Below are 27677 nucleotides of genomic sequence, written 5' to 3'. Positions count from 1 at the left end.
GTGACCCCATGAACAGCAGCAAGCCAGGCCTCCCTGTCCCTCACCAACTTCTGGAATCTACCCAAAGCCATGTCCATTGAGTCGGTGATGCCATCCAACCATCTCATCCTCTGTCATCCCCTTCTCCTCCTGCCCTCAATCTTTCCCAGCATCAGGGTCTTTTCAAAAGAATCAGCTCTTCGCATCAGGTAGCCAAAGTATTGGAGTTTCAGCTTCAACATCAATCCTTCCAATGAACACCGAGGACCAATCTCCTTTATAATGGACTGGTTGGCTCTCCTTGCAGTCCAAGGGACTCTCAAGAGTCTTCTCCAACACCATAGTTCAAAAGCATCAATTCTTCAGTGCTCAGCTTTCTTTATAGTCCAGCTCTCACATCCATACATGACTACTGGAAAAACCATAGCCTTGACTGGACGGTCCCATCTCTTCATGGCAAATAGATGGATAAACAATGGAAACAGTGAAAGAGGGGTTTTTTTTTGCCCTTCAAGTTCATTGCAGATGGTGACTGCAGCCATGAAATTAAAGGACACTTGCTCCTTGGGAGAAAAGCTATGGCCAACCTAGACAGCATATTAAAAAGCAGAGATATTACTTTGCCAACAAAGGTCTGTTTAGTTAAAGCTATGGTTTTTCCAGTAGTCATGTATGGATGTGAGAGTTGGATTATAAAGAAAGCTGAGCACCGAAGAATTGATGCTTTTGAACTGTGGTGTTGGAGAAGACTCTTGAGAGTCCCTTGGACTGCAAGGAGATCAAACCAGTCCATCCTAAAGGAAATCCTTTAGGAAAGGAAATATTCATTGGAAAGACTGATGCTGAAGCTGAAACTCCAATTCTTTGGCCACCTGATGTGAAGAAAAGACCCTGATGCTGGGAAGGATTGAAGGTGGGAGGAGAAGGGGATGACAGAGGGTGAGATGGTTGGATGGCACCACTGACTTGGTGGACATGAGTTTGAATAAACTCTGCAAGTTGGTGATGGACAGGGAAGCCTGGCATGCTGCAGTGCATGGGGTCGCAAAGAGTCAGACAAGACTGAGCAACTGAACTGAACTGAACTTAGGAATTCTAGAATTCAGAATTAGAGAGTTGGAAGGGTCTTGAGGTAGAAGGAGGGGATATGAGTTGGCAGGAAACTAATATTTTATTGAGTGCATTCTATGTGCTCGATTCTGGACCAAGCACTTTACCTGCTGACTCATTTGATATCCTCACAGCTCTCTGAAGTTGGTCCTTTCTCATGTGATTAATGTGAAACAGCCCCCGAGTAGTTAAATGACTTTATCCAGGCTGTGTAACCAGTAAGGTGGAGTCAGAATTTGAAGCCATGTCAGTCCAACTCTGCTATTCCCTTCCATGAGCGCTGGCATCAGTGTGCTATGTGACCTGAGGACTTTAAGTCACCTGGGAGTAGTTTGCCCTTCAGTGGGATGAGGTGTTGGCACGTGAGGCTCCCAGGTCTGTCCAGGTGCCATTCTGGTCCCACGTGGCTTGCTGTCCAGCCTTCACCTTCACAGATCAGTTTAGGGGGGAGACTTGACCAGGTGATGGATCATTCTACAGGCCCCCTTCCTCAGAGCTCTTTTCCCATCTGAGCATCTGTGTTTGCATCTCGTGTTTTAGAAATGTTCTTTGCAGAGCAGGAGGGAATGGGGACCAATCCCCGTGGGGCTGTATGGCCCTGAGTGACTGGCTTGTCTGTGAAGGTTTTGGGGATGTGGCCATAACTTAATGCCAGGGCGCAAAGGACTCCCCCAGTTCAGAGAACCCCACAGCCCACAGAACAAGTGGGAGAGGGGAGCAGAGCAGGCCTGTAGTGGGTTGGGTTGGAGGGGGCTCAGGCAGCCTCTGGGTTGGCCAGGCCAGATGAGTGTGCCCTGATTTGCAAAGAAATGGAAAGATGGAGAGAATTGCTCTGTGAGAAATGGAATGGCCTCCGAACACAGTAAGTTTTCTCCCTTCATCTTTAGAGGGGCTGGAGGCTGGGGGCACAGCTGTTGCCTGCCTGGGAATGGGAAGGCTGAGGCCTCAGAGTCCAGGGCTGTGTCTGTAGGAGAGGGAGGCGGATGCTTCATGAATTTGTTGGTTTCTACCCATCTGCCTTCCCGCTCCTCCCCTGCCCCGGGGATATGCTGCTATTTCTCTCCGAGCCTGACTAATGTCAAGACTACTTGGTCTCCGCGGGGCGTGAGGGCACAGGGGCAGGCCAGCCTTCTGACCCTGATTAATGGGTACTGCAGTTCTCCGTGGTGCCGTTTTCAGGATTTGCAGCCCGAGCTTTCCCGGGCGAGGAGAAAGCAGAATTTACCGGTTTGGTGGAGCCCTAGGACGAGGACGTTTACCATGTCTCAGGAGGTGACTCTAATCCCGACTGATCCCAGTGGGCAGACTCCTGGCAGGGCCTCCATGTTGACTCTGGGAATTTCTGCTGCTCTTCTGCGGTCAGGGAATCACTCTTTTGGAGATTAAGAGCTACGGATTTTTTTTTTTTTTTAACTTTTTTTAAGTGCAGGGAGATTAGAAAGCCTTCAACATAAGCCCGGCTCCTGGAGGGATTCCTGGAGGGTAGGAGGCTTCATCAAGGCGAAGGGTGAAGCTCTTAATTATGGGCTGATCGTGGCTCCTCTTTTCATCTGCACTAATCAGACCCCAGCGAGGCCAGTAAACAGAGCGGGGCTTGGGGACTGGGGACCAGCTGAGAGCAGTGGGGAGATGAAGGGGAAGATCGGCTAGATGGGATGATAACCTTGGCATTTACCCCAGTGAATGCAAACTTGGCTTTTTTGTTTTATTAAGGAAAAAAAAAAACAGAGAAGTGTGTATGTGTGTGTGTGTATTCTATAAATAGAAGATAGAAATCTCTCTCTATACCCACATGCTGGGAAGAATGTGAGGTGTTTGCTTTATCAGTCTCACTCTGGAGTTTGCTTCTGCTGCATCCCGAGCCTGAAAGCGCCTTTTCATGAGGCTCTCGGAACTCCGGTCAGGCCCCGCCCCCCCCCCCCCCCCCCCCCCCCCCGCCGGCTGCAGCTTGAGCTATTGAGTGGGCTTCAATGCCCGCCCTGTGCTGGTTCCGGGAACAGACATCCCCTGGCGCTGGTGGGGTGGCCCAGGCAGGAGTCTGTGAATCGCTCTCAGGATGTCGTGGTGCCCTCTGTGTCCGTCGCCAACAGATTGGTGTCTCTGCGGTGCGATGTCAGTGCAGGGTGGGACGCCTCGCATGCTGAGACCTGCTGGCAGTACAGGTTTTTGGTGGTCTCTGTCAGGACGGACACAGGCAGTGTGGCTGGTCCTGGGACTCGGGATGGCTGAGAGGTCCAGGGGAGGTGGTTAGCTGTAGAATCGACAGTTTGTGGAGTCGACAAAGATGGTTTGAGCCCCCTCTCTGTACAGCAGTGCTCTGGGTGCTGGGATGGCAGTGGACACAATAGACCAAAACCCCTGCCCTCAAGCAGTATGTTTGCGTTTTAATTGTGTGCTAGGAGACCTGGGCTTGATCCCTGGGTTGGGAAGGTCCCCTGGAGAAGGGAATGGCAACCCACTCCAGTGTTCTTGCCTGGAGAATCCCATGGACAGTCGATCCTGGGGTCACAAAAAGTCGGACACAGCTGAGCAACTAACACACACACACACAAAGGGAAGGAAAGTGATGGACAGGTTCCAAGGCTCCAAGAGAAGAGCTGAGGCCATATCCAGATGGTTCATATACGAGAGGAGCACTTTCCAAAGTTAAAACGACCGTTCAGCAATGTAGGGCAGGGACAGCAAGTGCGTGGCACCCATGTGTCCCTTTCCCATCCTGTGCCTGCAACAGACATCACTAATCAACCGCAGCATGTTCCCTTCAGCCCCATTCCTCAGGAGAGCATTGCAAGTAGCTACTACCAATCGATCCCCAGCATTGTGACTGGAAACCCCCCAGGGCCCAGAGCCTGACCACTGCCACCCCTGCTGCCCGTGCAAAGTTGCTGAGAAGGAAGGGCTCCCTGGAGGAGACTGGGATGGACAGAGAGCAGGTTCCAGGTACACAGACCAGGTTCCAGTGTCCAAGATTTTGGCACATTCAGGATGACAAGGCAGGTGGTGGAAGCGAAGCAGGTGGGGGAAGATTTTTGCACAGATGGACTGTGAGGTCATCACAACTGATCCTGGGGCAGAGGCCATCTGTCTGCCTGCCCTCTGTCCTGGTTTTACGCATCTTGCCTAATGTGAACAGCTGGTGTCTGGCCAGGTGTTTGTTGCCATCAGAGAGACAAGCTGGATTCTGCAGGTGCTGGTGCTGGCAGGGGCCCAGGAGAAGATGGGATCTCCAGAGGATGCTGCCAGCTCTAAGGTCTGCTCAGCCTGCAAGGCTGACCCAGGCCAGGACAGAAAGCCCAGGGTCAGCTATGATGTCTCTTTAATACCCAGTGGTAGAGTCCCTTTAACACCAGATGCCAGGCACAGAAGGCTCTCAAGTGTTAGCATAAACAGGAGGATACGAACTCTGAGGATGCAGATGGTCAGGACTGGGACTTCCTCCAGGCTTGATGGAGAGGAGCAGAATTGACCAAACTAGCATCCCAAAGAACTCTGTTGCTACAGAGGTCACTAGAAAGTTCTATGGGAAAGACTGGGTGAAACAACCAAACAGGTGTCTTTACTTTGGGTCTTCCCAGAGCCCAAGGTCTGCTCAGATACACTGAATATTTAAGATGAGGACACAGCATGCAGCATTTCCTGAACTTGGTCACTCATGGCAACCTTCGTCTGGGAGATTTTATCAGTAGCTCATGGGGCTAGTGCTTCATAGAACCCAATTTTGGAAAATGCCTGGCAAAGTTTCCCATGCTGCCCACTTCTGCTCCGCAGTGCAAACCCTCCTAGACTCTCCAGCGGCACCTGCACCTTCCTGCCTCCACGTGCTGCCTTCTGCAGTACTTGCCCCGAAGGCCCTTTATCTGTCCTCCCTTTCCGTATTCTGTCACTCAGCCATGTCTGACTCTCTGCAACCCGATGGACTGTATGTAGCCCACCAGGCTCCTCTGTCCATGGTCTGTCTTTAGTCCCATCTGCTCCACCAAGCTTTCTATAAGCCTCCAGGGGACTCAACTGCTTGCTGCTTTAGCCTCTGAAAATGGACTGTAGTTGACTTGGGTTATTTCTTTGCATCCTGGAAGCATAGCCCAGGGCTAGGCAAGTAGTACTCCAGGAGTTTGATTAGTTAAGGCCCTGCCAGGTGTGCAGAGTAGCTATACATGTGGGCAGGTGTCAGCCTCACCTCCAGTTGAGCAGGTGTAAAGCAGCCAATCGGGAAAGAAATTTCTCCACTTCTAGAACTTCACTCCCTTCCTCTGCGGCTTACTGTGTGGGGAGCATGGACCAGAGGGGAGGGAACCGGCTGAACTGTTTACAAGTTTTCTTCCTCTGAAGGGAAACCAGGGGCATTTTCTTATTTAATTATTAATGCCCCGAATCAGATAGTGCCCGCTGTGTTAACCTCTGTCACTCTGAATGGAGTCAGCCTAACAACCACCAAGGCAGGATTGATTTTCCCTCAGCATCTCATAAGCATATGTCTTTGGGATCTGTCCTCAGAGAGAGAGCCTGGGGAAGCCCCATTAAAGTTAATGGCGATGAGTTGCCCCATGTGGGGACAGCTCCTTTGTGGCTGCTCTTCACTCCACCTCAGTGAAGTGGCTGAGACAAGTAGAAACACATTTTCTCAAATCAGATCCCAAAAGGAGCTGACTGGCAACAGCCTACGACTCGACCTGAGTTTCAAAGCATTCATGGACACGTCGGAAAGATGAAGTCAACACGCTGGCAAAGACCTCACGGCAAGATGGGAGGCGATGAGCGCTGGACCGTGTGGCCAGGCTGTAAGCTAGATGAGTGTAGTGTGCCTGGCATGCTGTAGGTGCCAAGCCATGCAGAGGGGAGGGTGCCTGGGCGTGGATGGTGTTTGGAGGTGCAGAACTGAGGAAGAAGAGCATTGAGGGCAGGGGAGCTGTGTGAGGTGTGACCTGGGGAGGAGGGAAGGGTGGCAAGGTTGAATCTTTTAGACTGGCCATGTTCAAAGAAAAAGCCTGAGGGCTGAGGGGGTCCTAGAGGGGTCAACTCTTGTACCCGCAGGCTGGCATCTTTCCCTACAACCACACCACCACAGAGGCAGACTTGGCCTCAGACAGGGAACTTTGTGAATACTGGTGACGGGCTGTTCAAGGCTTGGGTGTCAGTCCTGGGGAGCACCCTCTGCTCTGTAGCCTTGACACACTCTGATAACTGAGGAGTGCAGCGTCAGACCCCGCTGGCTGGCCGTGTCCTGTGCTCCCGCATCCGCTTCTGCCTCCTGCCTGCTTCTCCAAACACCTGTTACCCTCTCTGTGCCCTGGTGTCCAGGTATCTCAGTGGGAATCAGGCAAACTGTCCTGCCCAGGTTTGACTCAGAGGGAAAGGTTTTCACAAAGATTTAAACAGATCTCCTCAATTATAGCCACGATCCAAGTTACCTCCATTTGCCAGCCCTCTCCCGCCAGCATGGATCAAAAGCAGCCAGAGAAGTCTCCACTAGTCCAGGTGGCCTCACCCTGTGATATTCTAAGCTTCATAAATTTGAAGATGCATCTGGGGGTGGGGGTAGGGCAGGGTCAGGTTGGGGGAGGTCCTCTCAGAAAAACGCTCAAGATTACAGCATGGGCCTGGCTCAGATGGTAAAGAATCTGCCTGCAATTCAGGAAACCGAGGTTCGAGGTTGGGAAGATCCCCTGGAGAAGGGAATGTCTACTCACTCCAGGATGCTTGCTTGGAGAATTCCATGGACAGAGGAGCCTGGCAGGCTACAGTCCAATGGGTTCCAAAAACACAACTGAGCAACTAACACACAGGATCAGCCAAAGTAATGAGACAGGGACTTCTCTGGTGGTCCAGTGGCTAAGATGCTGACCTCCCAATGCAGGGGGCCCAGGTTTGATCCCCGGTCAGGGAACTAGATCCCACATGCCTACAACAAAGATCGAAGGTCCCTCGTGCTGCAGCTAAGACCTGCTGCTGCTGCTGCTGCTAAGTCGCTTCAGTCGTGTCCGGCTCTGAGCCAAATAAATAAATAAATATTTTTTTAAAAAAGCCACAACAGAGTAAGGAGACAAGGCCGTGGAGAGAATCAAGGCCAGGCATCTCCGCCTGGCGGTCAGACTTTGTGAGCCTTTCTGTGTGTCCTTTGTTTCTGTATCTGATGCCTGATTAGCCCAATCAGCACCTGGAAGAAGATGCCCATCCCCCAAACTCAATGCCCGTCTGGGCCGGTTCCTTCTCTTCCCAAAGGGGAAGGTCTCACCTTCTCTGGGAGGAGAATGCGTCGAAATGCCCGGCAGCCCTAGCACTGTGGGGCTCAGGGAGTGCGGAGTCAGTCTCTCCAGGCACTGATGGAGTTGGCAGGGTGAGCTGGTGGGGGAGTGAGGAGTGGCTGCGGCTGGTGACTGCTGGACACTGCGAATTGTGCAGAATCGCTTTTCTCTTTAGGTTAGCCGATTTTCAGAATCCATTTACCCAGATTATCTGCAGATCTCAAACAGAGAGAAAAGCCTCATTAATCATCAATTGGACCCCCATGGTTACATAGAATTTGTGACAATTTGTTTATCTTTGAAGGAGCTGCTAAGAAAGAGTTTAACAGGGAAAGTGTTGAGGCAGGGGAGGAGAGAGTTTAACCTTTCACGAAGGCAGAAGCTCCATTTGGCTTCCCTCTGAGTACAGCCTGGGGGTGCGTGCAGCATCCCTGCTACTATTCACTGCCCCCAAGAAGGCTGAGCGCTTCCTTGTCGGTAAACTCTGGGCCAACAGACTAGAAATCCTCAAGCATTTCAAGCCTGGGGACCCCTTTTCAATGTCAAAATATTTTCTATACCCTCCCTGCCCCCAGTTATTAGAAGCTGCCTTGTTTTTTTTTTTTTCCTCAGTATGGCTGATTGAGAATAAAAGCTCCTCTGAATTTGGTAAAGCTTTTAAGCAAATCACAATCACATCTATGAACACATGAAATATAGCGCTGTCTCTCTGAGTTACAGTATTCTTTCAGTCTGTAGCTGACGTTGGAGCACGAATGGATTGCAGGTCCCCTGGAGGTAGCTCTGGGGCCCCCTGCATCCCAACTAGGATGAGAACACTCGGCCAGTTCTCTAAGGCTATAGAACCATGGAGTCCTGGACAGGAGGGAGCCTTGGAGGTCATTTCAGCTATTCCTACCCATTTTAATGGTTCTCTGCCTCTATGAGGAGCCCTCTGATAGGGAATCCTCAGTTCCAGGGACCCCAGGGGGTTGGCAGCTGTGTAGGCCCACTTAACACCTGTCTTAGGCTGTCACTTCAGGGGCTGGGATCAACTCTACAAGCCGCTTCCTCAAACCTCTTACCAGGCTGTCGAAGCCCTTCACCTGCCGGTGGGTATGATGTGCAGAGACATATCACCCTGGGTGTCAGTAGGTGATAGCCCATGGGAGCAAGAGAAGCAAGGGCCAGCCTTCTGGGCAACTTGTTTGACCAGAGCTGCCAAGAAGGATTTTCTCAGCTTCGCTGTCCCCAGGGCCACACCAGATATCTTTCTTCTCTGTCTTCACTGAAGGAAAGAGTTGAGAGAGGAAGTGAATGGGCAAAGCATAACAAAGATGAGGGACTTCCCTGGCAGTCCAGTGGATAGGATTCCCCACTCCCATTGCAGGGGGTATAGGTTCCATCCCCAGTCAGGGAACTAGGTTCTTGCATGCTGCACAGGGCGGCCAAAAAAAAAAAAAAGTTGAGGGAGAAGGGACAGCGAAGGGTGCTGCTTTTAAGGCAGTATATCAGAGTTTCTTGGTCCAAGGATGGACTCAGGGGCTTCAGGACACCCTGAAATCACAGCCAAATGGTGTGCATATGGGCATATTTCAGGGGAGAAGTTCTGTAACTTTCACTAGATTCTAAAAGCAGTCCATGAACCAAAAAACTTTGAGAAGCTCTGACCAGTAATTTAACGTTTCCCTGACTCAGGCTTCCCACTACCCAGTTACTCAGAACTGGTGAAGTGTTACCGTGTTAGTCGAAGCCTGCAAGTGTGAAATATCAGATGCTCGTTACATGATGATGATGCAGAACTTTGCAGCTTAGCGAACCTCTTCCGCCACTTCATGTAAGGCGTCTTGGTGCCAAACAGATGCCTGGGAAGATGATGTGATTAATGACACCACTCTCTTTGTTCTTCCTTGCAGGGCCCAGGATGGTGCTCTCAGCAGCAGGGCTCATTGTTGGCTCCCTCCTGCAAATCGTCCTCTCCCTGAACCCCGAGGACCCCAACGTGTGCAGCCACTGGGAGAGGTAAGATGTGGCTCTTGGACGGCCAGGCACTCCCTGGGGGCTTCACCCTGGTCTTGGCACTGCTGGCAAGCCATCCACCAAGGGCCTGCAGTCCAGCTGGGGACATAGCACGATCCTGAAAGGCAGGCCAAACCCATATAGATTCTGTCCGAGAGACTATGGGGGTGGGGATGAGGGTGGGGGCGCTGAGTGACAGGCAATGTAAATGAGGCAGCCTAGTAGCTGACACTTTCTTTCCTGAATTCGCACTTCCAGCCACTTTACAGATGAGGAAAAAGAGTTCCAGAGGGGTTCAGTGACCACCCCTATAAAGATGAGGAGAAGGGACTGTGGTCCAGAGGTTCTGTTCTCCAAGGCTGCGGTGCCTTCCTGGTCTCCCAGGACTGGCAGCACTGCAGCAGCTCACCATGTGGGGCGGCCAGCAGCCTGCTTCGAGGAGCCTGGGGGTGTGGGCTGACCAGGGAAGGGCAGCTACATTCTGGCTGTGGCACTAGGTCCGGGGGAACAGGCCAGGGCCCTGCAGAGGACCTGACTTTGAAGCACAAGGTGAAAGTATTGATTTTGGTGAGCAGAAAGACAGTGACCAGAGACCCAATCAGGAAAAACCGAATTAAACCCTGGAATTGATTGGCCACGCTGACCAGGATGACTCTGCCACTTAGATGTTAATAAATCAAATGAATAAAATTAAGATGGGGACCCGATGGGGGAAGCGGGTGGTAGAGGAGGGCTGGTGAGTGGGGGAGGGGATCATGCTCCATGCCTGTGAGGGTGAATGTCCCAGCCCCACGGCAGGGAGTGTCCCCTCACCCGGGGACCTGGAGAGACTGGCTGAGGAGGCGGAGGGATGCTGTTGCCTCCGTTGACCAGGTTGAGCCTGGAGTGGAAAGGCTGGAATGGAAGTGGGCTGCTGCTTTTTGGGAAAGTGGGAAGAACAGTGATGCGATCAGTGATGAGATCTTGGTTCACGCCCATCTGGAGTTTTCCATCTGTTAGCCCTGTGATTTTCAGATGTCTCTGAACCACTCCCAGACTACCTCTGTCTCTCTGAAATCGGGGGCAGAATTACTCCTGCCTCACAGGCTTGTTGGATGATCAGGGTACCAGTTTCCTGAAAGGGCTTTGAGGACCGTGAAGCTCAATTATTGTCTTTTCTTGTTGAGGACTCAGCTCTGCAGGGACAGTTAACATAGATCCTGCTGCACATCAGGCCCCCTGAAGAGCAGGTGAAAAGCAGAGTTTCGTGGGTCCTCTCTGCCCAGACTCTGATCCCCTAGGTCTGGGGTGGAGCCTATGCAGATACAGTTTTATAAGCTTTCCACGTGACTCTGAGGGGATTCCAGGCCCTTTACCCCTCCCAGTTTGGGGGAATGTAAACCTTTTTTTTCCCCAGTGGGTGAGGGAGAAAGCAGGTGACTTCCACATTAGTCTTTGGTTTGCAGACTTCAGTCTCAGCAGCCCTGTCTCATCCACCTTTCCCAGCTGGGGTACCATTGCTTCCTGCCGATGTCTGTGCTGTATCCTAGCTTCTGGGAGGCCTCCTTCCTATCTGCTCACCTCTGCCTTCCCAGTGCCTCTGACCGCCCCTCCAGGAAGCCTTCCCTGATGGCAGGGGCCACCCTGACTTTCCTCTTCTCTGAGCGCCACGTGTACCAGTGGGTCAGTTCAAACTTAAACCAAACTCTCTAATTTTCTAAATCTGCCCAACATGAACTCCTTTGGAATGTGAAAATATTCTGATCCAAACCTGCACGGAGCAGGCATTACGGGCTGTTTGGGCAATCAGCTGAATTACTGCTTTGACAGATGAATGAGGAGAGACTCCAGCAGCTAAAAGGAGGTCAAGGGGTTCTCCAGCCCCAAGGCGGGAGACTGTGCAGTGAGGCCCATGTCACCAGACACCCCTTCCTTCTTGGTTCTCCCAGTTGAGCTCCACTGCCAGCTGTGCACGGATGAGTCTAGTCTGTGTCATTCCAGAAACACACCCTGTTCCCCAGAGACCACTTAGGGAGAATTTCCCAGATGGATTAGTGCTTCTGGCAGGCTCCTCCTTAATTATGCCCCTCCACTATAAAACCCAGCTGAAAGACCTCCTCTGGCTAGTAAAGTCCAGCTCTACAAGATTAATCTGGCCCCTCATTAGCATGTTGGCAAATGAGCATGTTAAACCACCCAGCCATGAAACCAGGGGCACACACTTCACCCGGAAACTTGGAGTTGGTTCAAGGTCTGGTTGTCTGACTTTCTTGGTGTAGGGCCCCCCTGGCAGAGCCGGATCTGTCCCCCATGACACTCTCCCCACCGCTTCTGTTGAGCTGATGCCCTTTCTCGGAGCACCCACTGTTCTTATCTGTGCTGGGAGGGACACCTGATTCCCTGGGTGGGGAGTCTGGTCAGTGTGTGGGTCTTGCTCCCCATTCCCTACTGTGGTCAGGGAGGAACTATCCCTCAGTGCCCGGCAAGGAGGTGAGTCACTGCCAGTCGTATAATGATGATGGCCAGCATCTATTAGGCACTGATGGTATACCCATTAAGCTGTGTAATATCTTTTGTTGAGCATTTTACCTGTGTCATCTTGCTTTACCTTCCCACCACCCTGAGAGATGCTATCATTGCCTCCCATAATCCTCGTGGTAACTGTATGAAGTCCCTGGTAATATTTATCATCAGTTTACAGGTGTGGAAATGGAGGCTTATGCTAGTTAGGTATTATATCTAAGGATGTAGTGCTAACAAGTGACAGAGTTGAAACTTGACCCAGAGCCCCTGTGGCCTTATCCATTTGTTCTCCTGCCCCCAAGACTCAGTAGAGATGCAGGAGCCCAGGGTCATAGACTTTCAGAGCTGGAAGGGGCTTGGGGATGTCAAGAGCAGATGACGAGCTCAGTTTCTCCAAGCTGAATTACTGCTTTGATGGATGAATGAGGAGAGACTCCTCGTGGAGGGAAACAGGTCCGGGTCATTTCCGCATAGACGTGCTTCTGACGCATATCTCTAAGGTGCTGGTATAGCAGCTCGGCAGGGGCCTCCTAACATCCTCTGTGCGGCAGAGACAGAATTTCCCACCACCCCGAGTCCGTGTGCTCGCTGACAGCTCCTGGCTTCCTCTTCCTGAGCTAGAGACCTTTGACATTTCTGGTGGCAGCGAGCCTGCTGGGGATCCACTTGGGAGGGGGCTGGCCTGCCCCAGCCCTCCTCTCTCAAGTAAACTGACAGTTTCCTCAGGCAAAGCAGATGGGCTTTTATAGCCTGGACCTGGCCATCTGGCCCAAGTCAGTGAGCCTTCTGGGGGAAAGCGCTGAATAATACCAACTGACACAAAATTAATTCCTGAACTCTCAGCTGAGGTCCTCTCCCCTCCTGCACAGAAAGTGTGATCTTCACTTTCCACCCCCGTGTGACTGCTTTCTTATAGCATTCCTGCCAGTGCAGGCAGGTAGAAAGGCTTATTTTGGTAAAGCTGAGAGCTGCTTGCGAGTGGCTTCTACCCACTGGTCCAGTTTACAGCTAATAGGCAGGTAACAAGATGCCACTTTGATCAGGAGGTCTGGGGGCGTGGCCTCGATGCATGCCCAGCTATACTAGAGCTATAATAGAGCAAAGGGTACCTGCGTGACCTTGAGGAAGTCACTTAACCACTCTGATGCTCTGTTTCGTCGTTTGTAAAGTGAGGCTAACAACGCCACTACCTACCTTACAAGATGAGGATTAAGAGGGCTTAAAACACTTAACATAGGACATTCAAATATGAGCAGTTACTGGTACCAGCTATGTGACCTGGGCAAGCCACCTCTAAGCCTTTGTTTCTTCATCTATAAAATGTGACCACTTATTTCATAATGTTGCAGCAAAGATCAGCTTCCATACATGCACTTTGAAAACCATAAAGATATGAACAAGCAGAAAGTATTTTAAAACTTGCTGGCTTTGGGCCTTCCAGAACCAAGTAGAATAAATGCAAACTTTATTCATTCTCCATTAAATGAACAAATGAATTCGAACTTCAGAAGATGAGCTGAAAAGATGAGCTTCAAAAGACAGTAAGGGGTGTGTCCTGCATCTTACCTGGGGTCAAGAAGGTTTGAAACCCGAGAGTACCCAGGGCAGGAGGAGAATGGAGTCAGGCAGGGGAGTTTGGAGCCCTTGACACTTGGCTGTGGGTCCTGGCTCCCCTGGGAAGGGAGACCCCATCCTGAATATCAGCTCCATCTCCCAAGAACTGACCACAGCTTCCATCTCCTGTCTGGTTCTCAGCTATGCCGTGACCGTCCAAGAATCATACGCACACCCCTTTGATCAAATCTACTACACGCGCTGCACAGACATCCTCAACTGGTTCAAGTGTACCAGACACAGGTGAGTACCTCTCTCAGGTAGTAGGTAGAGGGTGGGTGAAGGAAGGGAGAGGCAACCCTCAGGCTCACCTTCCTACAAGTTAGTGAAAAGCCCTCCTAGCAGATGGAGTCAGTGCCCCCCTGATACCCCTTGGTACCCCCTCCTGCTATTCACCCAAGAGGCGCTGCTGGGGGCTTCTTTGTAGTCAGAGCAGCTCATGGGCAGGGCAGGTGGAAAGTGCTCGAGAATGATTACCCTAGGGGGGCATCCCTCACCCAATAACAGATGGGGAGTTAGTGGAAGAATATCTCAGCTTCCTTACCCCTAGGGCAGAGGGGCCAACTCTGAGGCCTGTTCTTAAAAGATTCATGGTCCTCAGGGGGATGGAACCCCAGGCGCCCACAGCAGTGAGCTGCTCAAAAGCACACCCTGAATGTCTGCCTTTACTTCCCTGTCTCATTTTCCCATGCCCCTCCCAGTGCTTCCTGGGATCACCTCCTAGATAAACTGCTTGCTTTTGAATCCTTGTCTCAGGGTCTGCTCCTGGGGGAAAGCTAACCTCAGAGGGCTCCTGTTGGAGCAGATGTTGTCCCATACAGGGGACTGGGCTTGGAGAACAGAGTGAAGGCTAGAGTCCAGAACCTCTTGGCGCCTTAGCCAGGCTGCCCATGGGAAGAGCTCCATCTGAATGATTGCACATGGGAATCCTGCTCTCTTGTCTGCAGCCCTCCTGGAAATTATGCTGTGCTCTCATGGCACTGGGGAGGGAAAAGAGGAAGGAAGAGAGAACGTGTTTTGATGGATGACCCCGGGCAAGTCATTCTATTTTGGGATTCCCTGTGTACTCATCAAATACGTAATGACCCTTGCCCTACATGGCTTCCCTGGTGACTCAGATGGTAAAGAATTCACTTGCAATGCAGGAGACCTGGATTCGATCCCTGAGTCAGGAAGATCCCCTGGAGAAGGAATTGGCTACCCACTCTAGTATTCTTGCCTAGAGAATCCCATGGATGGAGGAGCCTGAGGGGTCATTACATATTTGAAGAGTACACAGGGAATCCCCAAACAGAATGACTTGCCCAGGGTCATCCAACAAAACATGTTCTCTCTTCCTTCCTCTTTTCTCTCCCTAGTTGCCATGGGGTTGCAAAGAGTTGGACGAGACTGAGTGACTAACACTTTAATACTTGCCCTACATACCTGTAGGGTCCAGTGAGGTCAGGGATGTAAAAATACTTTGAACAAAGCAGGGGAAAGTGGAGAAAACTGAGGGGTTAGTTACAGGCAAGATAGCTTTGTTACTTAAGGGAGTGATAATTCAGCAGATGAAGGGTCAGTGAGAAAGAGGATGCCTGGTAGGCCCGTTTCCTAGTTGTTGGGCATCTGTGTTGCCTCCAGATTTCTTTTGCTCCCTCCTTGTGGGCCTGGTTGCTCTTTGATGTTCTGTAGGAATCATGTTGGGAAGAAACATGGATAGGGAAACTTGCTCCATGCTGAAAAGCCAAAGTCCTCATTTTCTTTGGGGGTTTTGCTAGTAACTTGCTGTGAAACATTGAACATAGATTTAATAGCTGCTTTAAAATCCTTGTCTGCTAATTTTAACATCTGGGCCATCTGAGAGTTGGTCTTCATTGATTGCCTTTTCTTTTATAAAGGTACAATTTTCTAGTTTCTTTATGTGTCTAGTAATTTTGAATTGTATTCTGGGCATTACGAACAAAAGAGACTGAACTCTCTAATGTTCTCTTATATTGTTTCTGGTTGGTTGTTTTAGCATCTAACTAACTTGGCTAAACTCAATTTCCAAACTCTGAGAGTTCAATATTTTCAGGCTTTTCTGGACCGTTTGTAACCTGCCCTCCACACATGCAATTCAGGGCTAGAATTTTGGGCAGAATTTTTTACAAAGAATATGGGACTTCCTCTTTGTGGTTCTCTCCTTTCTAGGGTTTTCTTTGTCACTTTCTAATTACTGGGTTCACCCTCACCTTGTCCTGTGATTCTTCAAACCAGTAAGGCAGTGTGTCTTCTGTCTGAATTTTAGCCACCTGGAATGTTGTTGCCTGGGACCTGCCCCTGGGCTCATCTTGTCCCGTGTCATTCCCTTCTTCCAAGTGTCTACTTCCCTCCAATATCTGCCTTTCTTCTCTCTCTAGTGCTGTTTAGGTAGGTTGTCCCCTCCACCCCCAGACTGCACAGTTGTTTGCAGGAAGGTGGGTCTCATAGGAGCTACTCAGCCATTACTGCATCCCCTTCACCTCCCCTAATTTGCTGAGGTAGCTGCCTGTCGCCCTGGTCAAAGGCAGAGGCAGAAAGAGAAGTCCTGCTCCCTCTCTGACTCTGTCAAGCCCTGTGCCAGAGCCAGGTTTGCTCTGAGGAGTGGCTTTGTTGGGTACTTGGAGGCTGGAGCTGCCGTCCATCACCAGTGGGGAAGGGTGAGTGAACGGCTGCTTATTAAAATAGGCTGCATTTCTGGAACATGAATTATTTTGCTAAATTATTGAGTTGCTTTGCCGCTTTCCTGATGCCCTGGAGTGTGCATGCTGACAGCTGCGCCATCAGTCTCCTTCAGTGTGGGATGGCTTGTTTGAACACAGCATCCATCTGATAGCAGCCTGGCCTCTGGCCCCTTCTGTCTCCTATTTGCCACCACAGCACCAGGAGTCAGCAAAGATGGGCAAGCAAGAAGCAGGGGGGAACCTCTCTCCTGGGAGGCTTTAATGATGCTGAGACCGCCTCTCCACTGGAAGGGCTTGGGGATAACCCTGTTTGGTGGGAGGCGTGGGCTGCATGACCTCTGAGTCAACCCTGAGTCATTCTTTATCTGGGAGGCTTATACAACTCCTGAGATTGCCGGGAGCTGCCTTCCTGTGCCGGGGAAGTAGCTTTGCTTGGAGTCTGGCTTACCTTCCATTATGGGCTTTTGACAAAGTAGAATGACCTTAGTTTACGACATTCCCAAATATCACGGACTTCCCTGGAGTCCCACACTGTCATTTGTCATAAAGTGAGCGCTGTAAGGACTGGGAGGGCCGGCCTAGCCCATACTGTCGGATTCCCTGCCCAAGTTAGCCTGACCCTCCATGTTACAGAATAGGGATATCTCCAGTGATGGGGCCCTGCTACTCTGCCCCCGAGCAGGGGTCCCCAGGGCTGGCTGTCCTGGGGTGCTGGTGGAGAAGTAAAAGAGCTCTGGCTTCAAGTCCCAAGGACTTGGGTTGACTCTAACTTTGACCTTGGGAAGTTATTTCCTCTCTCTGGTCTTTAATAACCACTTCATATCTCCTCCATTTTGACCTTGTGTGTGAGGAAGGGGCTTTGCCTGTCTACCCAAATTTGACTCCCTCTTTAAGGACTCCCTGGTGGCTCAGTTAGTAAAGAATTTGCCTGTAATGCAGGAGATCCGGGTTTGATCCCCAGGTCAGGAAGGTCCCCTGGAGAAGGAAATGGCTACCCACGCCAATATTCTTGCCTGGAGAATCCCATGGACAGAGGAGCCTGAGGGGCTACAGTCCATGGGGACACGACTGAGTGACTAACACTTTCACCTGTGGACTCAGTCCTCACACCATCCCTTCCCTTGTCTTACTGCTCCACAATGGCAATCCCATAAGCTTCGCAAGCCACCCAGTAGGAACTGGCTCAGGGCTCAGTTCCCACTGGGTTAAACCCAGTGGCTCTGAAATGAGAGTGACTTCTGTTTGAATCCTGGCTCTGAAACTTTTAGCTGTGTGACCTTCAGCAAGTCATTAACTTCTCACTTTTCTCAACCATAAAACAAAGGGGGAGTTTTCATAAAACAAAATAAGAAGAAAAACTCTAAGGAAGAAAAATAAATAAATAAAGGGGGGCATAATAATGCTACTGTCTCAGAGAGAGACTGGAATGAGATTTTGCCTGCGAGTATGTCTGGCACAGGGCGAAGTCTCAACAGCCATGCCAGCGTCAGAACTGGAATCCAGGCCTCTGACTCCCCGTCCACAGCTTCTGCTCTCTGGATCTTAGCTGCTTCTTCTGCAGAGCTGGTGTTGGTTCTGAGCCTTCCCAAGATGGCATGCAAAGCTCTTCCCCAGGCGGTGTTATTTTTGGTGTGAGGGAGATTGATCTGCTCTCTGGGACCTAGTCAGACTCAGGGGGTCCTTTGGCTGATTTGGCTTCCGTTCTCCAGTTGGATGGACCAATCCCCAAGGAGCCATCAGCAGTCATGGTTGGGATGGTGGCAGTTGGCATAGAAACTCTCAGGGCCCAGCTCCTGTCCAGGTCACCCCATGGGCTGCTCCAGCCCTGAGTCTGGATGTTTTCACCAGAAGCCTCCAGTTATCATCTACAATGTAACCCCCATAGTATCTTCTACAGCCCTTCTAAACATCACTCTGAAGGGACTGGGGAAAAATCAGCAGGTGTAGCAAACACTGCTGAGTCGGTAATACATTCTGCCTCACGATGGCCCGGATCTCACCATTGATTTTTCTTTATTGTGTTCCTTCATAGTCGAAGCTGCCATGCGTTTTAAAGTCATTATTGAATGGCATCCTTGATATAGCTTAACACAAATATCATTCTAACAGGAGTGATTGATTTTCAATACTTTCAAGTGGCTTTCTCTCCTGTGCCTTAGGATCAGTTATAAGACGGCATATCGGCGTGGGCTGCGAACGATGTACCGGCGAAGATCCCAGTGCTGTCCTGGCTACTATGAGAATGGAGACTTCTGCATACGTACGTGGGGGTGGAGGTGGGGAGGGGCGGGCAGGGGGGCCAAGGAGAGGGAGGTAGGGCTGTCTTCTAGGCCCTGGGCAGTGACCTGAGGGCTCCAGAAGTCCTTTTCTGCTGCCAGCTCTGGGGGAATAATGGGTCTGGTGCAAACACCTTAGCTCAAATTTGTCTATCAGATCAGCCTCCTAAGAGGGTGGATATAAGCACATCAGTTCTAGGCTTTGACAGGGTCAGGAGAGTAGTGAACTCTTCTGGAGTGGGTGCCTGAGGAACCATGGGGAAGAAGTGCTGAGGGCTGGCACAGAGCGGGGTGCTCAAGGAGGAAAGAAGAGGTGAGTGGATCAGTGGATGGAGGGGGAGAGAGATGCGAGGATGGATGGACGGCCGGATGGAAGAGAGGAAGCAGGGAAGGTGAAATCCTTGGATGGCAAGAATAAGATTGAAAGATGCTGGTTCCAGTAATTGGGGGGATTTCCAAAAAGGCCTGGGAAACACTGAAGTTCATGAAAGATACCTGTCAATTCTTCCCTTTTTGTCTACAGAAAACTGAAGCCTCGGTATCCCCAGGGAGATGAGGGCTGGGTTTCTGGCAGCTGCAGGCCCGTGGGTAGAGGGCACTGTCATGCAGTAGGGAACACCCAGGAGCCTGCAGATCTGGGTTCTGGGTTTGGTCTCAGCCTCACACCATGTGGCTTTGGGCAAGTCACTCAACCTCTCTGGAAGAATGATTGTAGGGCCCTGTGGTCAGGCTCTCGGGGTCTCTTTCCTACTCACCTCTGAAGGAGAGTGGTCAGAAAAGCTAGGAGCTCCCTGTTTAATGGCTGAGAGAAGAATCTAGCCCCAGAGCTTCTGCCTCTTAATTTGGAGAGTGAGTTTCCTTGTTAGTATTCTCCTTGCGTTTTGAGAGGGTAAACCAGGTTAGTACCAGACAGAGAATTTGGGCAGAGTGGGCGTATTGATGTCGGGAATGAAATGACAATTTTCCCCTACTGATGTTACATCTCCCCTAATGCTGAAGAAACTCGATCCTAATTGCATTACAGGAATGAATGAAAAATACTCTCACAAATAGGTTCAATAATTATGGTTTCCCAGCAAAAGTACAAAGATACTCACCCAAAGCAAACCCCAAAATGTTGCTTTCCAGGAGCAGGCCAGAGGACTGGGCTGGAACAAGGCCTAGGTCAACACTGCACTTGCAAGACGGCCATTGAGGGGACCCGGTGTGGAGTTGAGATCAGGACCAAGGCTTTACTGCTGCTGCTCTGTCTGCTCAAAGCAGAGCAAGAGTCAGGTGTGGAGTGGGACACCGGACTCATTAAGCCTGAGCAGGATGGATGTGAGTGGCCCGCTGGTGCTCAGGGCACAGTGACATTATAAAGGAATTTTGGTCATCATCAAGGGCTCCAGGAATGGATGAGCACATCGCCTTTCTAATTTCCATTAGTGGATGTCAGTAAAGCTCTTGGAAGATGAAGATGGGGCAGAAGCAGAGTGTCCTGATTGCACAGGCTCAGCCTTGCTGACCAGGAAGGGCAGCTTATAGCTTCCCACCTTCTCCTTATGTAACTGCCAGTGGTTACCTGCTGAGTCAGTGCTACAGGCCTGACACGTCCAGGAAGCCAAGCTAGAAAAGCCGCTTTCAGGTCTGGAGGCTTTTCCTAGGAGGGCACCACAGAGTTTCAGCAGTGAGGTGGGGTATTGTGCATGCTGGGTGATGGCTCCGAGGGGCAAAAGTCACACAGCCTGAGTGTGCATCTCAGCTCTGCCACTCCCAGCATCTTCTTCTTTATCCTCCTTATCACTGTCTTCAGGCTACACACCCATGTCAGGCACCATTCCGATCACTTTGCATACATTGAGGCATCAACTCCTCACAACAGCCCTCTGGGGTCGCTACCCTTAGTTCTCCCATTTTACAGATGGAGGAACTGAGTCACAGAGCCGTTAAGTAACATGGCCAAGATCACACAGCTAGAAAGTGATAGGATTTGAATCTAGGCTGTCTGGCTCGAGGCTTCTCTGAGCCACTCCGGACGTGCTGCTTCTCTTCAGGAATTAAGATGGCCCCTCTCAGAACCTCAGTTTCCACTCACACAAAATGGGAATAGTAATACGTTCACCACCAGGCGCAGCACAGGGTGGGGCTTAATATGTGTCACCTCCCCACTTCCTGGTTTTGGGTCTTAACATTTTTGTGAGTCTTGACCTTTAATTTCTCAGAAGTCCACTGATCCTCTCACTGGGCAAAAGCATATCATAGATAAAGCTATGTGCACAAACTCTTTGCCCACAGTTTCAGTGAGTTCAGGGATTCCCTTGAGACCTTTATGGGGTCCTCTGGACCACAGTGAAGAGTTTCTTCCATATGCTTGTGTTTATCCACTCCACTTATGTTTGTTGCTTCCTATTATGAAAACGCTGGGGAATGTAGACAGCAAGGAGTGATGGTTGTTGCCTTGGGGAGCCTGCAGCCTGGTGGGAGGAGGCGGTCTGGTTCAGGAATATGTGCAACAGATGCTTTGACAGGGTGTATAAAGGAGTTAAGAGGAGAGGCTGTCTTTTTAGCCACACCCACCTGTTGAGCATTAATGAGAAATCAGCTGTAGACGAGGAAGGCATCACAGAGTGTTTCAACATAGTATTTATTAAATGCCTACATTATCCTGCCTTGCAAACATGTTAATTAATGGGGCCTGATCAAGGGAAATGGGTTTGGACTAGTGTGAAAGAGAGAGAGTTGGGGGAATTTCCTTGGTGATCCAGTGGTTAAGACGCTGTGCTCCCCATGCAGGGGGCATGGGTTCAATCCCTGGTCAGGGAACTGGATTCCATAGGCCACAATTAAGAGTTCGCATGCCTTAACTAAAGATTCCGCATGCCGCAATGAAAATCAAAGATCCCGTGTGCTGCAACTAAGACCCAGTACAGTCAAATATATAAATATAAATAAAAGTAAATATTATATGAAAAAAAAAGTGTGGAGGGTCATGGGAGTGAGGGAAGAGGTTCATGAAGCAAGTGGACCCTGAGGTGAGGTTATAAGAGTAAGTTTCTAGGGAAGAGTACAAAAATGATTGCAAACAAATATTATCTAGACAGGAAATGGGAGAATTTCGCAGCCAGAAGGAAACTCTAAGATCATGGAAGTCAATCTTATCACAATACAGATGGGACAGTAAGATCCAGAGTGAGGAAGGGACTTCTCCCAGGTTCCCAAATCACAACCGGGGCAGGGCTAGGACTTGAACCTGGGTTCACAGACTCGATCTAGATCCTTTGATGCTGCCAACTCTACCTACTTCAAGTTTATCCCTATATCTTCCTGGGGGCCAGTTTGGTGCTGGGGCACTTGTAATTTATGTGCTGATTGACAATGGTGGGATTGAGTGCAGAGAGGAATGTCCATGGAGGTGACTTTAGGATGAATGGGAAACAAGGAATGAGGAGCAGGTTACAGGGCCAAGAGTTACAAAGCACCACATTCTGGGTGGCTTAAACAGCAAGAGTGTATTGTCTGTCCATTCTGGAGTTTGTGTGTGTGTGTGTGAGCTGTGTGTGTGCCCAGTCGTGTCTGACTCTCTGCGACCACACAGACCGTAGCCCTCCAGGCTCCTCTGTCCATGGGATTTCCCAGGCAAGAATACTGGAGTGGGTTTCCATGCCCTCCTCTAGGGGATCTTCCCAACCCAGTGATCGAATCTGTGTCTCTTGCATCTCCTGCATTGGCAGGCAGATTCTTTACCACTTTGCTACCTGGGAAGCCTGTTCTGGAGGTTAGAAGTCCAAAATCAGGCCATCAGGGTGTCCCTTCTGAGGGACCATCTGTGAGCAAAGGTCTGTTCCAGGCCTGTCTCCTAGCTTCTGGGTGTTCCTTGGCTTGTGGCTCCACAACTCTATTCTTCGCATGACTTTCTTCTCCTTGTGCATGTCTCTAAATTTCCCCACTTAAAGGACATTAGTCATATTGGATTAGAGCACAGCCTGATGACCTCATTTTAACCTGATTACTTCTGTGAGATCCTGTCTCCAAATAAGGTCCCATTCTGTGTTGCCAGGAGTTAGGACTTCAACAGATGGATTTTAGCAGGACACGATTCAACCCATGACAGGCAGGTGTTAGCCACTACCGGGACTCTGCTCCTGCTTATTGTGATGGGAGAAAAGGGAAAGGGAACCAGCCAGTCCCCTACGGGCTTTGTCACCTTTCCACAAAGAGTGGAGGCCCCAAGGTCTGGGAACTTGTGAAAGGAAGAAATAGTAGTGAGAGGGTGCAGGGTGGGCCAGGATGCAGGGTGCTAGAAGAGAAGCGTGTAAAGCTGGGAGCACTCAGGAGCTAGAGCCTTGTAGCCCCTGAAACTCTGCTCCTCCCTCTCCACCCCTTGGAGGCCAGAAAACCTCCAAGCTCACCAAAGCCTGGGGGGAACCCATCGATGCCAGAGTCTTTGGGACCCTGTACAAGAACATCGCCTGTGCTCTGGGAAGGGGCAGGGGGATATTGACTTCCCTCCAAAACCATCTTCCTGGAGCCTGTTTCTTGGCAGGTGCTAGGACAACACTTACTTGGGAGTGATGGCCTTAGGTGATTCTGCCACCAACTTGCTGTGCAATCTTGGGCAAGTCCCTTTGCCTGTCTGCACCTACTGTGGCATAGGATGGATCGTGCCTGTGTGTGGATGGAGGAAAGATGAAACAATAAACGAGTGTCCTAGAAAGCACAATGCTTGGTACAAATGCAGGTTGGCCTATTTTTCTCCTTTTTGTACCATTTCCTCTGGCCCAGAACTGCCATCGTCATCCCAGAGCCCTTGGCAGTCCTTCTAGAACTACCTGCACCAGAGCTACCCACCCCGTCCCATTATCTACAGAGACAGCTGAATCCTGGCCATTCTTGGTTGTCCAGGTATCAAATATTTCCTGAAGATCATTGAGTACGAGCACATTTCCTTCTTTCTCCTTTCTTGCAAGATAGGGCAGTGGGCATTTTAGGAAGCTCTGTTCTTTGAAAATATTGGCCCATATCAGACTTGATGAGCTGGGTTATGCTGCAGTAACAAACAGCACCCAAATCCCAGTGGCTTGAAACAACGAAGTTCTATGTCTTATTCACATTACATGTCCATTGAGGGCCAGTTGGGGCCTGCTCCTTGAAAACATCACCCCAGGACCCAGGCAGATGGAGCAGTCACTCTCTGTGATGTTGCTGGTTGATTTGACAGAGAGTAGAGGGCTTTGGCTGGAGAAGGCAATGGCAACCCACTCCAGTACTCTTGCCTGGAAAATCCCATGGATGGAAGAGCCTGGTGGGCTGCAGTCCATGAGGTCGTGAAGAGTCAGACATGACTGAGCGACTTCACTTTCACTTTTCACTTTCATGCATTGGAGAAGGAAATGGCAACCCACTCCAGTGTTCTTGCCTGGAGAATCCCAGGGACAGGGGAAGGCTGCCGTCTATGGTGTCGCACAGAGTCGGATACGACTGAAATGACTTAGCAGCAGCAGCAGCAGCAGAGGGCTTTAGCATGGGCTTCCCCAGTGGCTCAGCAATAACGAATCTGCCTGCCAATGCAGGTTCAAGCCCTGGATTGGGAAGATCCCCTGGAGAAGAAAATGGCGATCCATTCCAGTGTTCTTGCCTGGAGAATCCCATGGACAGAGGAGCCTGGCGGGCTACAGTCCATAGGGTTGCAAAGAATTGGACAGGACTTAGTGACTAAACAACAGCAAAAAGGGCTCAGGCAGACCTTGGAGTCAGAGGGCCAGAGGTATTTAGTGAGTAGACTCAATGCTTATCACAGGTGCCACATAGATGCCATGGTAGTCACAATGCTTTACCGATCGCTTGATATCCTAATCTCAGAATCACCTGGAAGGTTTATTACCATGCATACCCCTGGGTCCCAGCCTCAGAGGCTCAGATTCAGAAAACTTGGAGTGAGGCTGGGGAATTTGCATTTCTAACAAGTTCCCAGGTGATGCTCATGCTGCTATAATGTGACCCACTCTTTGAAAACCACTGGTGTTAGTTATGCTAAGGCATGGTTGCTGTGCTGACCTCATCTTTTGGTAAATTGCAAAGAGCCTAGCTGGTTCTCAACAGGTGGGTCCCCTTGATATTTAGGGCTTCTCCTGATGGGAGAAGAGCATGTCTCAGAGTAGCCAGTGAGGAGGGAGTTTCTCTACACAACCCCCATGTCTCTTATCTCCCCTTGGTCAGAGTCTCCCCCAGAGGGAAGTAACCACCCCCCCAACCTTCCAGACTGTGTAGTGAAGCCCTTTCAGTGGCCACTGGGAAAGCCAAAGCCTCTCCCTCGCTGTGTGGATTTCATCCAGATCCAGAAGTGGAGGGATCAGCCAGAAGTTCCGGGTATGTAGCTGATGGGCTGAGCTCATTGAGGGGTGTTCAGCATACTTGGGTAACCTGGTTGAACTGTCCCCAAAAGACGGACCACCCAGGCCCAATGGGGTCAGTCTGTGTGTGGGTGACTGAGGGGGAGAGACCCACAGCAGAAGATCCAGGAGGTTGGCTGCCAGGAGGGAACCCGAGGGGTGCATAAGACTTACTCCAGTAAACTCACGGCATTTTTTAAAGCTTTGAATATTTATTTGTTTGTTTTTGGCTGCATTGGGTCTTATTTGCAGCACGAGGGATCCTTCGTTGCAGCACACGGGCTCAGTAGCTGCGTGGGGAGGGCTTGGTTGCCCGTGGCACCAGCAAATCTTAGTTTCCCTGACCAAGGATTGAACCCGAGTCCCGTTGCTTTGGAAGGTGGATTCTTAACCACTGCACCACCAGGGAAGTCCCTCCTCATACCATTTTGGGATTTAGTTACCTCATATTTACTACTGCAGTTGTTTTGCACAGTCAGATGTCATTTACGTTGAAATTTAACTCCGGTTGACTTCTTTGCTGCCATCTCTTCTTGCCTCTCACTTCTTCCTTCTTGGTTCAGCTTCATTGTTCTTGAAGGGTCTTTTTTAGTGTTTGGTTTTTTTTTTTCCAGAAGGGTCTATGAAGTGATTGACTTTAATGTTTTAACTTGTCTGAAGATGCCATTATTTTTGCCGTCACTCTTGTTGGGTGGTTTACTGCGGATGAAGTTCCCGGTTCTCAGTCATTTCCTTCAGTAGCCTGAGGATGTTTTTCTGTTGTGCTCTGGACTTGGTCATTGCAGTGCTCTGCGGTTTCCCTAGATTGTGTCTGGGTGTGGAGTTACTTTTATTAATACTGTTGGCTCCTCAGAGGTATGCATCTTCCTCAAGATAAAGAGGCATGTCCTTTATCAGTTCTGGAAAGTTCCCAGGCATATCTCTTCAAATATCTCCTTTCCTTCATCTTTCCGGTTCTCTCCTTTTGCAGCTCCAAAGTGCTGGACTCTATCACTGCAGCCTTTGTCTCTCCTAAGCTCTAATTTTTCATCTCTTTATCTCTCCAGGCTGTATCTTGGACATTTTCCTCCGATCCATTTGTCAAATCCTTTCATTCTGCTAATTAACCTGTTTTTTGAGGTCTTAATTCCAATGACAACATGTTTCATTTCTAGTTCCTCTTTTTTTTTTAAGATCTGCCTGTTTCCTTCCTGTAGTGTCCTATTCTTTCATTATAAATTCTAATCCTTCTTTTATTGCTTTAATTATTTTAAACATACTCCTGTAGTCTCTTCAAATAGTTCTATCTTGAGCTATTAGTCCTATTAGATCAAGTTCTTAGAATGTCAGTTCCCCTGCTTGTGGAGATAGCTGATTCTCCCTGATCATGGGTTGTTTCCTCATATAGGTTGTAATTATTTCTTTTTTTTTTTCTGTGAACCTTTTTGCCTTTTTTCCCTTCCTCATGTCCTGGGTTGTACAAGAGCCCCATACACTAGTTTTGCATTCACTTATTAGGCACACTAATGGTTTTCACTGACTCAAGACCAGTCTTTGCACTGATAATTTGGTTTGAGATTCCAGTGTGTGGTGAAGGCTTAGAGTCTTTTCCCCTTTTAAAAAAAAATTGTGAAATTCACATAACATAATAAACTATTTTGAAGTATTCAATTTAATGGTATTTAGTGCTTTCACCGTGTCATATAACCATCACTTCTATCTAGTTTCATCACTCCTGAAGAGACCCTGTACCCATTAAGCAGTCACTCCCCAGTCCCCGCTCCTGTTTTTTGTTTCTTGTGGGAGACATTTCTCCTCATCCCGAATCCCTGTTTCTTTCCTAGGCTGGTTAGGCAGCATTTTCCAGTATCCCATCCTTGGAGCTGGCAGCTCCCAAGACCCAGTCTGCCTGTGTGGGCGTTACCCACCACGCTCCCAGCCTGGGCTGAGGACTAGTGGTACAGCTAGCCAGGGCTGACGTTCCCCGGGCTACCTTAGCTTCAGCACCTGACCTTCTGCAACTCATAAACTCCCCCTACCCTTTCCTCACACTTAAGGATTTACCTTTCTCTTATTAGAGTTCAGGTATATATTTAAAAAATACTTTCATTATGTTTGGGAGGCATTTTCGTAGCAGGGGTGCCTACCTTAGCACTTTTGCCTTGTCTCTGGAACTGCCCCTGGTTTATAGTGAGTGGCAGAATCAGGGGCTTTATAATCGGACCCTGTGACATCTAATTCAGTGCTCTCTTGGACCGATTGCTAACTTCCAACAATGTAATAAAACAATAGTATAACCTCTGGTGGTTTACCCCACATTTCCCATACAGAGTGTCACTTGGTGTTCACAGGCTGGAGAGGTGAGTCTTACTGTTACTGCCCTTCTTACAGTGGGGCTTCTCTGGTGGCTAGTGGTAAAGAACCCACCTGCCAATGCAGGAGACACAGGTTTGATCCCTAGGTTGGAAAGATCTCCTGGAGGAGGAAATGGCAACCCACTCCAGTATTATTGCCTGAGAAATCCATGGACAGAGGAGCCTGGCAGGCTACAGTCCATGGAGTTGCAAGGGTCGGACATGACTTACACACTGAACAAATGCCTGCCTGCCCTGTGCAGCAGAGGAAACCACGGCTGAGTGAGGCCACGCGATGCATCCACATGGACAAGTGCAGCCCCGGATTTGAGATCAACTTCCAATCCTGTACTTTCCCTTCCTGCAGTGGGTTTTCTCTTGGCAGGAGGGACCTATGGCCAGGAGAGGAAAGTGAGTTGAGATAAGAGGGCAGGCGGAGAGGTGTATAGGGAGAGGAAGGGACTGAGGGTAAACTGGTCTGATCTTAAAATTTTGCTAAATGGTCTGATAGGTGCCAGGATCAGGGTAGTGAGTGGGGGATGGTTGTGTGTGTGTGTGTGCATGCATG

At 49.9% G+C, this 27677-nt stretch overlaps 1 protein-coding gene across 10 annotated transcripts in view; it reads left to right on the top strand.

The window, feature by feature from the left end:
- The window catches only part of MEGF11 (multiple EGF like domains 11), a 392757-nt gene that overhangs the window by 124291 nt on the left and 240789 nt on the right, over nt 1-27677 (top strand). For all 10 annotated transcript variants that reach the window (XR_011568729.1, XM_070796933.1, XM_070796931.1 and 7 more), the window contains exons 2-4: nt 9227-9332; nt 13587-13688; nt 18289-18389. Coding sequence is in view for 9 of the 10 variants with exons in the window: in XM_070796933.1 (XP_070653034.1) it covers nt 9235-9332; nt 13587-13688; nt 18289-18389 (301 nt within the window). In the remaining variant the exon portion in view is untranslated. The remainder of the gene's footprint in view (nt 1-9226; nt 9333-13586; nt 13689-18288; nt 18390-27677) is intronic.

This window comes from Bos indicus, chromosome 10 (genome assembly GCF_029378745.1).
Source record: "Bos indicus isolate NIAB-ARS_2022 breed Sahiwal x Tharparkar chromosome 10, NIAB-ARS_B.indTharparkar_mat_pri_1.0, whole genome shotgun sequence".
Taxonomy (NCBI): domain Eukaryota; kingdom Metazoa; phylum Chordata; class Mammalia; order Artiodactyla; family Bovidae; genus Bos; species Bos indicus.
Note: the sequence above shows the minus strand (reverse complement) of the source record. Positions and strands in the feature narration are given on the sequence as shown.